The sequence below is a fragment of the Pelophylax lessonae genome (genome assembly GCF_965119305.1).
Source record: "Pelophylax lessonae genome assembly, chromosome: 1".
Classification (NCBI taxonomy): domain Eukaryota; kingdom Metazoa; phylum Chordata; class Amphibia; order Anura; family Ranidae; genus Pelophylax; species Pelophylax lessonae.
In genome coordinates, this window is record NC_138768.1 from 354,181,989 (window position 1) to 354,195,094 (window position 13,106).

The following is a 13,106-nucleotide window of genomic DNA, read 5'->3' on the forward strand; positions in this document are numbered from 1 at the left end:
ATTTGCATTTGGAATCTATTGCTGTGAACCTACATCATGCGTTCAAAAGAGCGGTTCCTGCAAGTGAAACAGGCCATTGTAAGGGTTCAAAAACGAAACAAATCCATCAGAGAGATAACAGCAGCATTAGGAGTGGCCAAATCAACACTTTGGTACATTCTGAGGAAAGAAGAATGCACTGGTGAGCTCAGCAACATAACAAGGCCTGGACGTCCACAGAAGACAACAGTGGTGGATAATCGCAGGATCCTCTCTATGGTAAAGAAAAACCCATTCACAACATCCAGACAAGTGAAGGAAACTCTACAGGAGGTGAGCGTATCTCTGTCAAAGTCTACAATCAAGAGAAGCAAATACAGAGAGCAAATACAGAGGGTTCACCACAAGGTGCAAACTATAAACCTGAAGAATAGAAAAGCCAGATTATAATTGGCCAAAAAACATCTAAAAAGTCAGACCAGTTCTAAAAAAGCATTCTTTGGATGGATGAAACTAAGATTATTCTGTACCAGAATGACGGGAAGAAAAAAATGTGGAGAAGGCTTGGAACAGCTCATGATCCAAAGCACACAACGTCGTCTGTAAAACATGGTGGAGGCAGTGTGATGGCATGGGCATGCATGGCTTTCAGTGGCACTGAGTCATTGGTGTTTGTTGATGATGTGACAGAAGACAGAAGCAGCTGGATGAATTCTGCAGTGTTTAGAGATATACTGTCAGCCCAGATTCATCCAAATGCTGCGAAGTTGACTGGATGGCGCTTCACAGTACAGATGGACAATGATCCAAAACACACTGCAAAAGCAACCCAGGAGCTTTTGAAGGAAAAAAAGTAGAATATTCTGCAATGGCCGAGTCAATCACCTGTTCTCAACCCAATTGAGCATGCATTTCACTTGCTGAAGGCAAAACTAAGGGCAGAAAGACCCACAAACAAAGAACAACTGAAGACAGCTGCAGTTAGAGCCTGGCAAAGCATCAGAAAGGAGGAAACTCAGTCTTTGGTAATGCCCATGCGTTCCAGACTTCAGCCAGTCATTGCCATTAAAGGATTCCCAACAAAATATTAAAAATGAACATTTTATTTATAATTATATTCATTTGTCCATTTGAGCCCCTGAAAATGGGGGGGGGGGACTGCGTATAAAAATGGTCGCAGTTCCTAAAATTTGTACTTGATACTTATGTTCAACCCCTTGAATTAAAGCTGAAAGTCTGCCCTTCAAATTAATTTGGATTGTTTTGTTTTAATTTTATTTTGGTGGCATACAGAGCCAAAAGTATGAAAATTGTGCCTGTGTCCAAACATATATGAACCTAACTGTATAGAAATGGGGGGGTGGGGTGTGTCTGCATGTGAGCCGAGGCAGACGTATTTGCGAGGAGCTTCAATCATCCTGACTCAATCCTCTGCCATCCTTGCTAGAATCAGCCTGGTGAACCTGCATATCCACCCTACCAGTTCCCTCACATCTCCTGCTTCAGCCCCCCATCAATCTTTCTACGCCTGGATGGCCAATTCAGCCACAGTAATCCGGCAACCGCTGGCTTCAGACTCCCGCGGCCTGCTGCCATTCTGAGGCCGCCAGTCCCAATCCTCTGCCATCCTTGCTGGAATCAGCCTGCTGAGCCTGCATACCTACCCTACCTTTTCCCTCACATCCCCTGCTTCAGCCTCTTGTCAATATTTCTGCGCCTAACCAGGCGGTTCAGCTGCAGCAATCCGGCCACAACTGGCTCCAGACTCCCGCGGCCTGCCGGTCCCAATCCTCTGCCATCCTTGCTGGAATCAGCCTGGGGAGCCTTCATATCTACCATACCAGTTCCCTAGCATCCCCTGCTTCAGCCCATTGTCAGTATTTCTGTGCTTGGCCAGTAGGTTCAGCTGCAGTAATCCAGCTTCCATCTTGAGGCCTACTCTATTCTCTGCACCCTGCCAGATCCAGAGACGGGATCCACTCCTCTATCCCTGCCTGTGATGCCCTCTGGAGAGGGCAGGCCTGCTGTACTGCATTCAGGGGCATTTGGTTCGACCCCCGCAGCTGTAGTCATTTCGGCCTCCTAGGGAGTGCTCGGGGGGCCATCCATCCACCTGCGGCTGCTCTCTCATTACAGAAGACTCCTTCCTTCCTTCCTTTCTTTCTTCCTAACTCAATCGCAGAAGTCCTTAAAGGGCAAGCATCAGCGCCATCTAGCTCAGTCTGCAATATTTCTGGACAACCCTCCATGCCTTCTAAGAACAAATCGGCAGCCACGCTGGCGGGGAAGAAGGCGCCGCTCAATCCGCCTTGAGTCCAGACGCCATTTTGGATCAGCTCAGAGTGTTGCTAGTGGACATGGAGATGGCAGTGGACCTGTCGACTTCATGGCTGCAACATTTCTTGTGCATTTTCTTTAGAAGAGGCTTCCTTCTGGGATGACAGCCATGCAGACCAATTTGATGCAGCGTGCGGCGTATGGTCTGAGCACTGACAAGCTGACCCCCCACCCCTTCAAACTCTGCAGCAATGCTGACAGCACTTATACATTTATTTCCCAAAGGGAACCTCTGTATTTGATGCTAAGCACGTGCACTCAGCTTCTTTGGTCAACTATGGCGAGGCATGTTCTGAGTGGAACCTGTCCTGTTAAACTGCTGTATGGTCCTGACCACCATGCTGCAGCTTAATTTCAGGGTCTTGGCAATCTTCTTATAGCCTAGGTCTTTATGTAGAGCAACAATTCTTTTTTTCAGATCCTTAGAGAGCTCTTTGCCATGAGGTGTCATGTTGAACTTTCAGTGACCAGTATGAGAGATTGAGAGAGATAACACCAAATTTAACACATCTGCTCCCCATTCACAGCTGAGACTTTGTAACACTAACGAGTCACGTGACACCGGGGAGGCAAAATGGCTAACTGGGCCCAATTTGGACATTTTCACTTAGGGGTGTACTCACTTTTGTTGCCAGTGGTTTAGACATGAATGGCTGTGTGTTGAGTTATTTTGATGGAACAGCAAATTCACACTTCAATACAAGCTGTACACTCACTACTTTACATTGTAGCAAAGTGTTATTTCTTCAGTGTTGTCACATGAAAGGATATAATAAAATATTTATAAAAATGTGAGGGGTGTAAATGTGAGGGGTGAGAGGAGCTCAGCTATGAAAAAAGATTAGAGGAACTGAATTTATTCTCTCTTGAGAAGAGAAGATTAATGATCAACATGTATAAATACATAAGGGGTCTAAATAGTGAGCTTGGTGTTGAGTTGTTCACTTTAAGGTCAACACAGAGGACAAGGGGGCACTCTTTACGTCTAGAGGAAAATAGATTTAGTCTCCAAATACAGAAAGGTTTCTTCACAGTAAGAGCTGGAATAGACTCCCTCCAGAGGTAGTGCTGGCTAGCTCACTAGATTGCTTTAAAAAAGGCCTGGATTCTTTCCTGGGTGTACATAATATAAATGGGTACTAATATTTATAGGTAAGGTTGATCCAGGGAATATCTGATTGCCTCTTGGGGGATCAGGAAGGAATTGTGTTACCCTGCTGTAGCAAATTGGACCATGCTTTGCTGGGGTTTTTTCACCTTCCTTTGGATCAACTGCAGGTATAGGAGTGTGTATATGGGTGGTTGGGTTTTCCTTACTGTTTTTTTTTTTTTTTTTCTTATTGGTTGAGCCAACTAAATTCAGTCTGTATATGCAGTAAAGAATGCTTGTTATACTCACCGTAGAACCTAAGAGGTAATCCTCTGCATTGTGTGAAAAGGCTGCTTCATCCTGTATGCACAGATCCTGCCCTTCTTGAAATGTCCCCAAAACATGTCTGGATAAGACAGGGTTACTGGAGTCATTGCACATGCTCAGTTTGGTGGTTATTGCTAGAGAGTTTTTTTTATTTTTTTTGATGGGAGAGTACATATGATCAGCGCAGGGCCAATCAGCACTGTCCAGACAGAGGGTCAGGGGTCCTGTGTCCTGGCAGGACAGCCAGTGCAGTATGAAAACTCCTCCTACAAGCTTTAACCAGGCACTGATAGAAGTCACAAGACTGCTCTAACTAGGTATTTAGCAGTTTATATTTACTAAAACTATTACATCTCCATGTTCTGTGTGCTGTGGGAGACCAGATATAGTGATTTCAGGGTCCTGGGTTTAGTAACACTTTAAGCCCTCTGGAAAATTATGGAAACGTATCCAACCATGGACAACTGAGTTATCTTGTCATTTACGCTGTATTGTATTTACACCAAAACGACGACATTGTATATACCCTAATTCCTCTTCTTGCAGTTGGAGATGCTCTAGTGACCCTGCTGGATTTGCCAATATATTTTGGGAGTACCCTCAGATTAGTAGCTACTGGTGGGAAGTCACCCAGTTTATATCTACCCTAACTACTATACAGGTCCCTGTAAAAGTTGGTGTTTGCTTCCTGGGGTTAGTTGACTCTCTGCCCATTAGTAGGGTGATGCGTACTCTCTTGGGTCTCTTATTATTTTATGCCAGGAAGGCGATAGTGCTCAAGTGGAAATTAGACACAGCCCCTAATCTGCCCTTGTGGAAGCGTTTAATCAATAAGGTTGTACCCCTATACAAAGCTACTTGTTAGTCCCGGGGTTGTCCTAGGAAATTTGAGAAGGTCTGGCACTTGTGGACAGATTCGGAGTGTACAACAGATGATCAGGAGTCCACAGACTGAATTCATTCCCCCTAATGAGGTTTAGTTTATGATATGAACAAATTTATTCAGGGACTCATATTACATTTGTTCAGGTAGGATTCTAAACATGAGTTAACATTCTTCCTATACATTATCCTTTTGGTTGGGAGGGAACGGGAATCTCCTTATAATTCATCAACCCTTGAAGTGATTTTATAAGAGAATGACAGCAAGAGGTGTATGGAAGGTGTGTTGTTTCTTTCCCCCCTTTTTTTGGGTTCTATAATAGGAGGTGTTATTGGTAGTTCTATGTTTTATGTATTAGCCGGGGAATGCCCAAAGGCTATGTTTTGTACCTTTACATCTCATTCCTTCAATAAAAATAAATTTTCAAAAAAAAAAAAAAAAAAATGTATAGGGATGTTTTTAGAGTTTATGTTGATGTGGCTAATACAGGAAGAGATTTGCCATTCTTCCCAGAGAAATCAGTTATTTTCCTGAATGGAAGTGTAGAGCTCTGGGATTATTTAAAAAAAAAAAAAAACATGATCTGTACATATATAAATGGACAAACAGCATCAGTTTCATAGAATGTTTTTTTCTCTGTTTTATCTAATAACTAATAAACCAACAAATGGCCATTAGTGATTTGCAGGGAGGCAAACAGTTAGTAAAGCAATGTCCGACTACAAATGGCAGATGCTGGTTTATGGTGGTTTTTTAAGGTGCTTACATCTATTTAGAAAAATTCCCAAGAAAATATTTGTAAAATTTCACAGTATTTAGTTGTACAATTTAAAAATCCATTGTCCTTTCATAAAGATATTCAATATTAAAACTTTGTCTTAGACAATCCCTCTTCTTGCAAGGTGGATGTTAGCCCCTTCTTACTCAATATATAATATGTAACAATTGGTCCAAAGTGAGAACATACCTAAACCCATGGCTCTGCTCCAGACTTGCTCCTTTCCTCCCACATGGATAACCAGGGTGCTGGCTACCACAAACCCTTATTCACTAAGCTTTGGAGTTTTGGTTTATATTTTTTACTTTTGACTGAAATTGACCCAGAGATTACAATTGTTAACCTATCGAAGTTATCTCCTTTCTAAAAGCATTTCACAAATCCAACTTCCTCATGAGGACAAGGAGAGGAAAACAGTGCAGTATATCAATATGTTAGCTACTTGTTTACGTCCTTAGCCACACACATGGTTCAGAGTGTACCTCATGTCCATATGCACCCATAAAAAGGGGAGGGGTGGGGGGAGAAGGACCTTTAAATTTTGAATATTAAAAGAAAAAGTGAATTGTACACTTTTGAGCCCATGTTCTCTTTTAAATTGTCTGCGCCCTATTCTAGTTAAGTTGCTAAACAGAACAGCTAATCATACAGAGCCTTGTTACTATGGGAGTAGCTCTTGTGATCAAAACATATGAATTTTGAAGACTTGGTTAATAAAATGTCCACACAAATTTATGAGCATGTACACCCGAATATTACTATGGAACAATAGATTATGGATTAATAGAGGCTTCATTTGTTTTCCTTTTTATTTCCAGGAAAGAACAAGCAGGTATACTGTACCAGAATATCACCATAGTGGAACCATTATTAATCCAGCAATATGAACATGTCATCAGAAATTTTGTCCGGGAGATCAGACTCCAGAGCTCAGAAATGGAAAACTTGGCTATTGCAGTGAAAAGGTATCTGTCCGCACTTTATCTTAAATTTGTTAATCTTAGTACTTTCTGTATGATCTGATGTATGATAGACCAATATTTGTGTTATTGTTTTCACTGTATTGTATCATTGCCATGGTTCTGGTAGATGCAAGATAGGTTGTTGATATTGGCTGGGCTCGTGGAGTCTGAAATGTCTGGCTGAGTTTTGGAGGCATGCTGCGGGTATACAGTGCATCCGGGAAGTATTCACACTGCTTCACTTTTTCCACATTTTGTTATGTTGCAGCCTTATTCCAAAATTTATTAAATTCATTATTTGCCTCAACATTCTACAAACAATACCCCATAATGAAAATGTAAAAGAAGTTTATTTGAAATCTTTGCAAATTTATTAAAAAAAAAAAAAAAATAACATGTACATAAGTACAATTACAAGTACAATTTGATTGGAGTAAATTAGATTGATTGGACATGATTTGGAAAGGCACACACCTGTCTATATACAGTCCCACAGTTAACAGTGCATTCAGAGCACAAACCAAGCCATGAAGTCCAAGGAATTGTCTGTAGACCTCCGAGACAGGACTGTATGGAAGCACAGATCTGGAGAAGGGTACAGAAAATTTCTGCATCATTGAAGGTCACAAAGGAACCACCAGGACTCGAACGGGCCACCCAGCCAAACTGAGCGAATGGGGGAGAAGGGCCTTAGTCAGGGAGGGGACCAAGAACCTGGTGGTCATTTTGACAGAGTTAAAGCATTTCTCTGTGGAGAGAGGAGTACCTTCCAGAAGAACAACCATCTCTGCAGCACTCCACCAATCAGGCCTGTATGGTTGAGTGGCCAGATGAAAGCCACTCCTCAGTAAAGGACACATGAGAACCCACCTGCAGTTTTCCAAAAGGCACCTGAAGGACTCTCAGACCATGAGAAACGAAATTCTCTGCCCTGATGAAACAAAGATTGAACTCTTTGATCTGAATGGCAGGTGTCATGTCTTGAGGAAATCAGGCACTGCTCATCACCTGCCCAATACCATCCCTACAGTGAAACATGGTGGTGACAACATCATGCTGTGGGGATGTCTTTCAGCGGCAGGAACTTGGAGACTAGTCAGGATCAAGGGAAAGATAAATGCAGCAATGTACAGAGACATTCTTGATAAAAAACCTGCTCCAGAGCGCTCTGGACCTCAGACTGGGGCGAATGTTCATCTTCCAACAGGACAAAAACCCTAAGCACGCAGCCAAGATACCAAAGAATTGGCTACGGGACAACTCTGCACATGTCCTAGAGTGGCCCAGTCAAAGCCCAGACTTGAACCCGATTGAACATATCTGTAGATATCTGAAAATGGCTGTGCACCGACACTCCCTATCCAACCTGATGGTACTTGAGAGGTCCAGTAATGAAGAATGGGAGAAATTGCTCAAAAATAGGTGTGCCAAACTTGTAGCATCATACTCAAAAAGACTTGAGGCTGTAATTGGTGCCAAAGGTGCTTCAACAAAGTATTGAGCAAAGGCTGTGAATACTTATGTATATGGGATTTTTTTTTGTTTTTTATTTCTAATAAATTTGCAAAGATTTCAAACAGACTTCTTTAATATTGTCATTAGGGCGTATTGTTTGTAGAATTTTGAGGACAATTATGAATTTAATCCATTTTGGAATAAGGCTGTAACATAACAAAATGTGGAAAAAGTGAAGCACAGTGATTGCATTCTGGATGCACTGTATATACAGGAACTTGCTCATTCTACTTGGTGGTGCTTCATATACAGATATAATATGATGGCCCTTTTGAACGGTAGCCTCTTTTAAACTATCATACCATCCATCTGGGTCTCCATTCATGTTAGGGACTTTTCCGGGTGACATATAGGTCCAGATTTCTGGCTCTCTTCTTCGTAGATTGTTCTCTGATTTGCCTTCCCACAGTTTGGGATGATGTGACCATTGCTACTCCTGTGTGTGTTATTTTATCAGAGATGTATATGTAAAGCGTCTGTCACATGTTTGATGAAGTCTTGAAGAAGCGCCACTACCGAAAAAACACGTTGACTCGAATTAGTGACAGAAGCTCCTCGCTTTATATATCTCTTTTAATATTTATGATATCTTATGCAAAAAAAATGTGTGTCTATTACATATGTTGGATAAATAAAATATTGATGTTTTTATTATTGATTTGATGTATGGGATAATACTGACTAGCCATTCTTGAACAATCTTTAGGTTTTTCCTTTTCATTTCCTTGGTGGTGGGGTTTACCCACCTTGACACCGCCGTGATAGACTTTACATTGCTTTTAATTTGGTTATACAGTGTTATTTGCAGAAGTGGATTTATATGGATTAGTTAGCGGTGGAGACCTTCAGTGTAAGGGTTCATACACACCGGGTGTGCTGGGGTGCATTTGTGAAAGTATTCCCAGTGTATGGCAATCAAAAAATAGCGGTTTCCAATGAGTGCAGTTCACATCAGTGCATTGCTTGGCTCTGTCTTTTGCCCAGTGCTGAAAAAAAGTACAGCTTAGTTTACATTTTTCAGGGCAATACAATACGTTCAAATGCATGAAATGAACGCACTGCAATGCAAGGCAAACCAAGGCCAACAAGGTTAAAAAAACCCCCATACAAACAAATGCACAGCAACACATTACAAAAATGAATGTGTTAACGCATGCATTGTGGTATGGATGAGCCCTAAGTGGAGCACTTGCACTTGGTCCTCCAAGTACAAGTGTCTGTTTGTCTCAATTCATTTAGCACGGTATGCTAAAATTCCAGTTTCTTGCACTGAAAGGGGATCTTGCTAAAAAAACAAACTTTGAGGAGCTTATTTGAATTTTGTTCAAGATGAGCATAAGATTTAAAAAGTGAAGGTCGTATTTACCCCAGTTATAGCAACATCCCAAAACGACTAGAAAATCCAGGGATTCGTGAAGGCAAAGTTTCATTCAAAACCTGACTTTCTTTCCAAAAAATAGTGTCTTGGCTCTGCCAATAGATAAAAACCATAATATAAAATGAATTGGTAGAGGGACATTTATAAGTTTTGCCAGTTGCTACTGAATTGCTCTACCGCTGAGTATAATGATATGACAAGTCATTTTAGTAGATTAGATAAATAGTAATTTATTAGATTATTATTAGATTACATTATTGGATTATTAGATTTAATAGTAATAATTCAATACATTTACCAAAGGCAAATAGGCTGCTAACTATGCAAGTGAAGTTTCAGTTTGCAAGGCAATTTTCCTCAGAGATTAGTGAATGAGGTGCAATCTCACTTTTCAAAGAATACTCAATCAAATGTAAAGATACTACAAGCTTGTGCATGATTGGATAATGGAAGTCATCATAAATTCACCACATTCACTAATCTTTGGAGAAAATTCCCTTGGAAAGTGCAACTTTTTGTGCAAAGTAAGCAGCCTTTAGTAATTAACCCCAAGGAGTCTTAGCTACAGAATAAACCCAGTCTGAGTTTATATTCAGTGGAATTTAGTTAACTTGTTAGAAAGGAACAATGATCTATTACGCACATTTAGTCTTTCTGTAGCTCTGATTTTTTTAATAAGCAATTTGGTTTTTGCCAATGTATAATACATAAGCATTGCTTTGTAAGATTTAGTAGAACATGGACAGCTGAGTACATAAAGGAACATTATGCCGCAAAATCTCCAAAATAATGACTCTTTTTACATGCATAATTATCGAAAAGCTTAATGATTACACAGTGTTTTCCTGGCTGACACTTTATATCTGTATAATTACAGAGCACAGGACAAAGCAGCAATGCAGTTAAGTGAGCTAGAAGAAGAAATGGATCACCGAATACAAACGGTTGAGAATAAAATAAAAAAAGAGGTGGGTAGTACATTTGTACAACTAGAAAGACAATGCATTTGATCATATTGCGGGCCCCCTTCCACAAAGGATCTTTTGTATCAAAGCATTGATGCTCAGAACTATTACATTGTACCACTGATACCAGTATTCGATTTAAACTTTCACATTAAAATTGTAATTTATTCAGAAGTATGTTAGGGGTATGACTCTGAATTGGAGACTTTGGAAAAGTAAAGATAGTTTTATTTCTGACACTCAGGCCCCTTTCACACATAAGGTCCATTCATTTCTTCAGTTCAGTCATGTCAAAATGTATCAGTTTTCCATCCGTTTTCCATCCGTTTTTCTTCAGTTGTCATCAGTTTTTCGTCAGTTGTTATCCGTTTTTCATCCGTTTTTCGTCAGTTGTTATCTGGTTTTCATCCGTTGTCATCCGTTTTTCATCCGTTGTCATCCGTTTTTCATCCGTTGTCATCCGTTTTCATCCGTTGTCATCCGTTGTCTTCCGTTTTTAGTCCGATCTGTTTTTTTGACGGATGAAAAATAGGGCATTCATCCGTTCAAAAAAACGGACATTGACGGAAGCGGATGAAAACGGATGTTAACTGATGATCATCCGTTGTCATCCATTTTTACATAGAGATACATTGATGTCCGTTTTTCATGGATGGATGAAAAACGGACAAACAGACAGCATGTGTGAAAGGGGCCATAGAGGGAAATGTATCAATTTACCAAAATGTGGTTCAGCTGTGCATGTTAGCCAATCAGCTTCTAACTTCAGCTTGTTCATTTAAGCTTTGACAACAAAAACCTGGAAGCTGATTGGTTTCTATGCAGAGGTGCACCATATTTTGCATGCTCCAACAGCAGTAGGGCTTTACAAAAGGCAGATTCTTACCATGATCGTTGAGGAGCATAGGCTGTGAGCCTCAACTACATTAATCCGTAACCTTGCCCAAAAACAACATGTAGACAGATTAAGTTGGAAAGGACAACACAGCTTTATTTGAAGTCTAATGATTGAATCTAACCAGTGCCAGTCCCAGCCAAATTGTGTGCATGCTTTTAACAGTAACTTGAGCCATCCAAAGAAGCCTGTTCTTACCATGAGTGTCGGACAGACATTAGACTTCTGCTCAAGGGCATAACCTATTAAGACAATCTTTAACACCGGCAAGGTCAAAACCACTGATAAACTTGTGACAATCAGCCTCCTAAAGAGCGGACAACTCTTCTGACATTGCAGCTCCTCCCGTCACTGATGATTTACCTCAGTGTAGACTTTAAATAAAGATCAGGCCTGGCCTCCTCACCCCATGCCTATATAGCCAGTCACCTTAGAACTACTGTAACTATATTTGTTCTATTGCTTGTACTGCGTGGTTTTATCTTTGTTATATACAAGGTTTTTTTTTTATAATTGGAAATGTATGGCTTGGCTGGATAAAACTATTACTAGAACTACATTATACTGTGCATATTATCTTCATGATTGTATCTGGCTCTGATCATTTTTGATGCATGCCTATTCTTTAGAAAGTCAAGCATGAAGATAATGCAAAGTGCAAAAATGATAACAAAGAATGAATTTTCTAACTAATTGTCCCATGCACTGGGGCTGTGTATGCACTGCAAGAGTTGATTGCTCGCTTTGTCCAGGGGGGAGGTAAAATAGTTTTACTTACCTGATCCTCCACTGCCTTGACAGATGGTGCTTCTTCGTGCTTTGGCGGTGGACTGTGCCTCAGTGTCATCACGTCCAATGCAGGCCTATGGAGTCTGCTTTGGTTTTTATGACATCATTATCCTAGACCACTAGAGAGCGAGGGAAAAGAAGCTGTTACCAGTTTAGCTGTGGGGAGAAGTGATCGGTAAGATCATTTTATTTTGTTCCCGTAGAACTAAACAAGCTTTTATCGTTGCAGTGCAGCCTCACTACAAGTGTTATGAAACCCACAACAGTAACATAAGTCTGTATATGCAGTAAAGCATGCTTGTTATACCCACTGTGGAACTTAAGGTGTTAATACTCCATGTTGTGTAAAAAGGCAGTTTGATCCTGCCTTCTCTGATCCTCCCATTCTTTTACTGTCCTCAATCCATCTGATGATGGGATAGAGCCACAGGAGGTATTCTGCACATGCTCAGTTTGGTGTGTATTGCTAGAGAGGCACAGGGCCAATCAGCACTGTCCAGACAAAGGGTCAGTGGTCATGCAGCCTCATAGGACAGTCAGAGGAAAATAAAAACTCCTCCTACAATCTTAACCAGACACTGCTTTCCACTTCCTAATTTCATAGTCATTGTTTGGCAACTTTTAGTTTGAATGATACCCAGCATTATTTAACCTTGCTGACCACCTGCCGCCTTTTTACTGCAGCAGGGTGGCCTGGCTGCATCCAGTCACGTACTACTACGTGACTGGAGTGCATGTGGTTTCGGCGGCGCTCCCGCTGTGCTCCCACTGAGTTTAGACACAGCGGGAGGTGGGCCGTGGGAGGAGTGGCGGCGATTGCCGCTGCCCTTCCACGATCGTCCGGGAAACCGAGAGAAGACCCGTCTGCTTATGTAAACAAAGCAGGCGGATCTTCTCTCAGACAGGCCGGGACAGATCAGCAGTTTCAGCTAAGCTGAAACTAAGATCTGTCTGTGCCTGTCACAGAACGCCCCCATGCACACAGTCAGTAAGCAAACAGGCATGCATTTAACCCCTTTGAGCACCCCCAGCATTAACCCCTTCCCTGCCAGTGTCATTTATACAGTAACAGTTCATATTATTTAGCACTGATTACTGTATTAGTGTCACTGGTCCCCAAAAAGTGTCAAAAATGTCAGTTAGGGGTCCGATCTGTCCGCCGCAATGTCCAAAAAGTCCAAAAATCTATCTCGTAGTTTGTAAACATT

General features: G+C 41.2%; 1 protein-coding gene across 1 annotated transcript in view; it reads left to right on the forward strand.

The window, feature by feature from the left end:
- The window catches only part of RASEF (RAS and EF-hand domain containing), a gene marked incomplete at its 3' end in the record, with an annotated part of 170,337 nt that overhangs the window by 67,740 nt on the left and 89,491 nt on the right, over positions 1-13,106 (forward strand). Inside the window, exons 2-3 of the mRNA XM_082245596.1 lie at positions 6,213-6,359; positions 10,127-10,217. Of these exons, the coding sequence (XP_082101722.1) occupies positions 6,213-6,359; positions 10,127-10,217 (238 nt within the window). The remainder of the gene's footprint in view (positions 1-6,212; positions 6,360-10,126; positions 10,218-13,106) is intronic.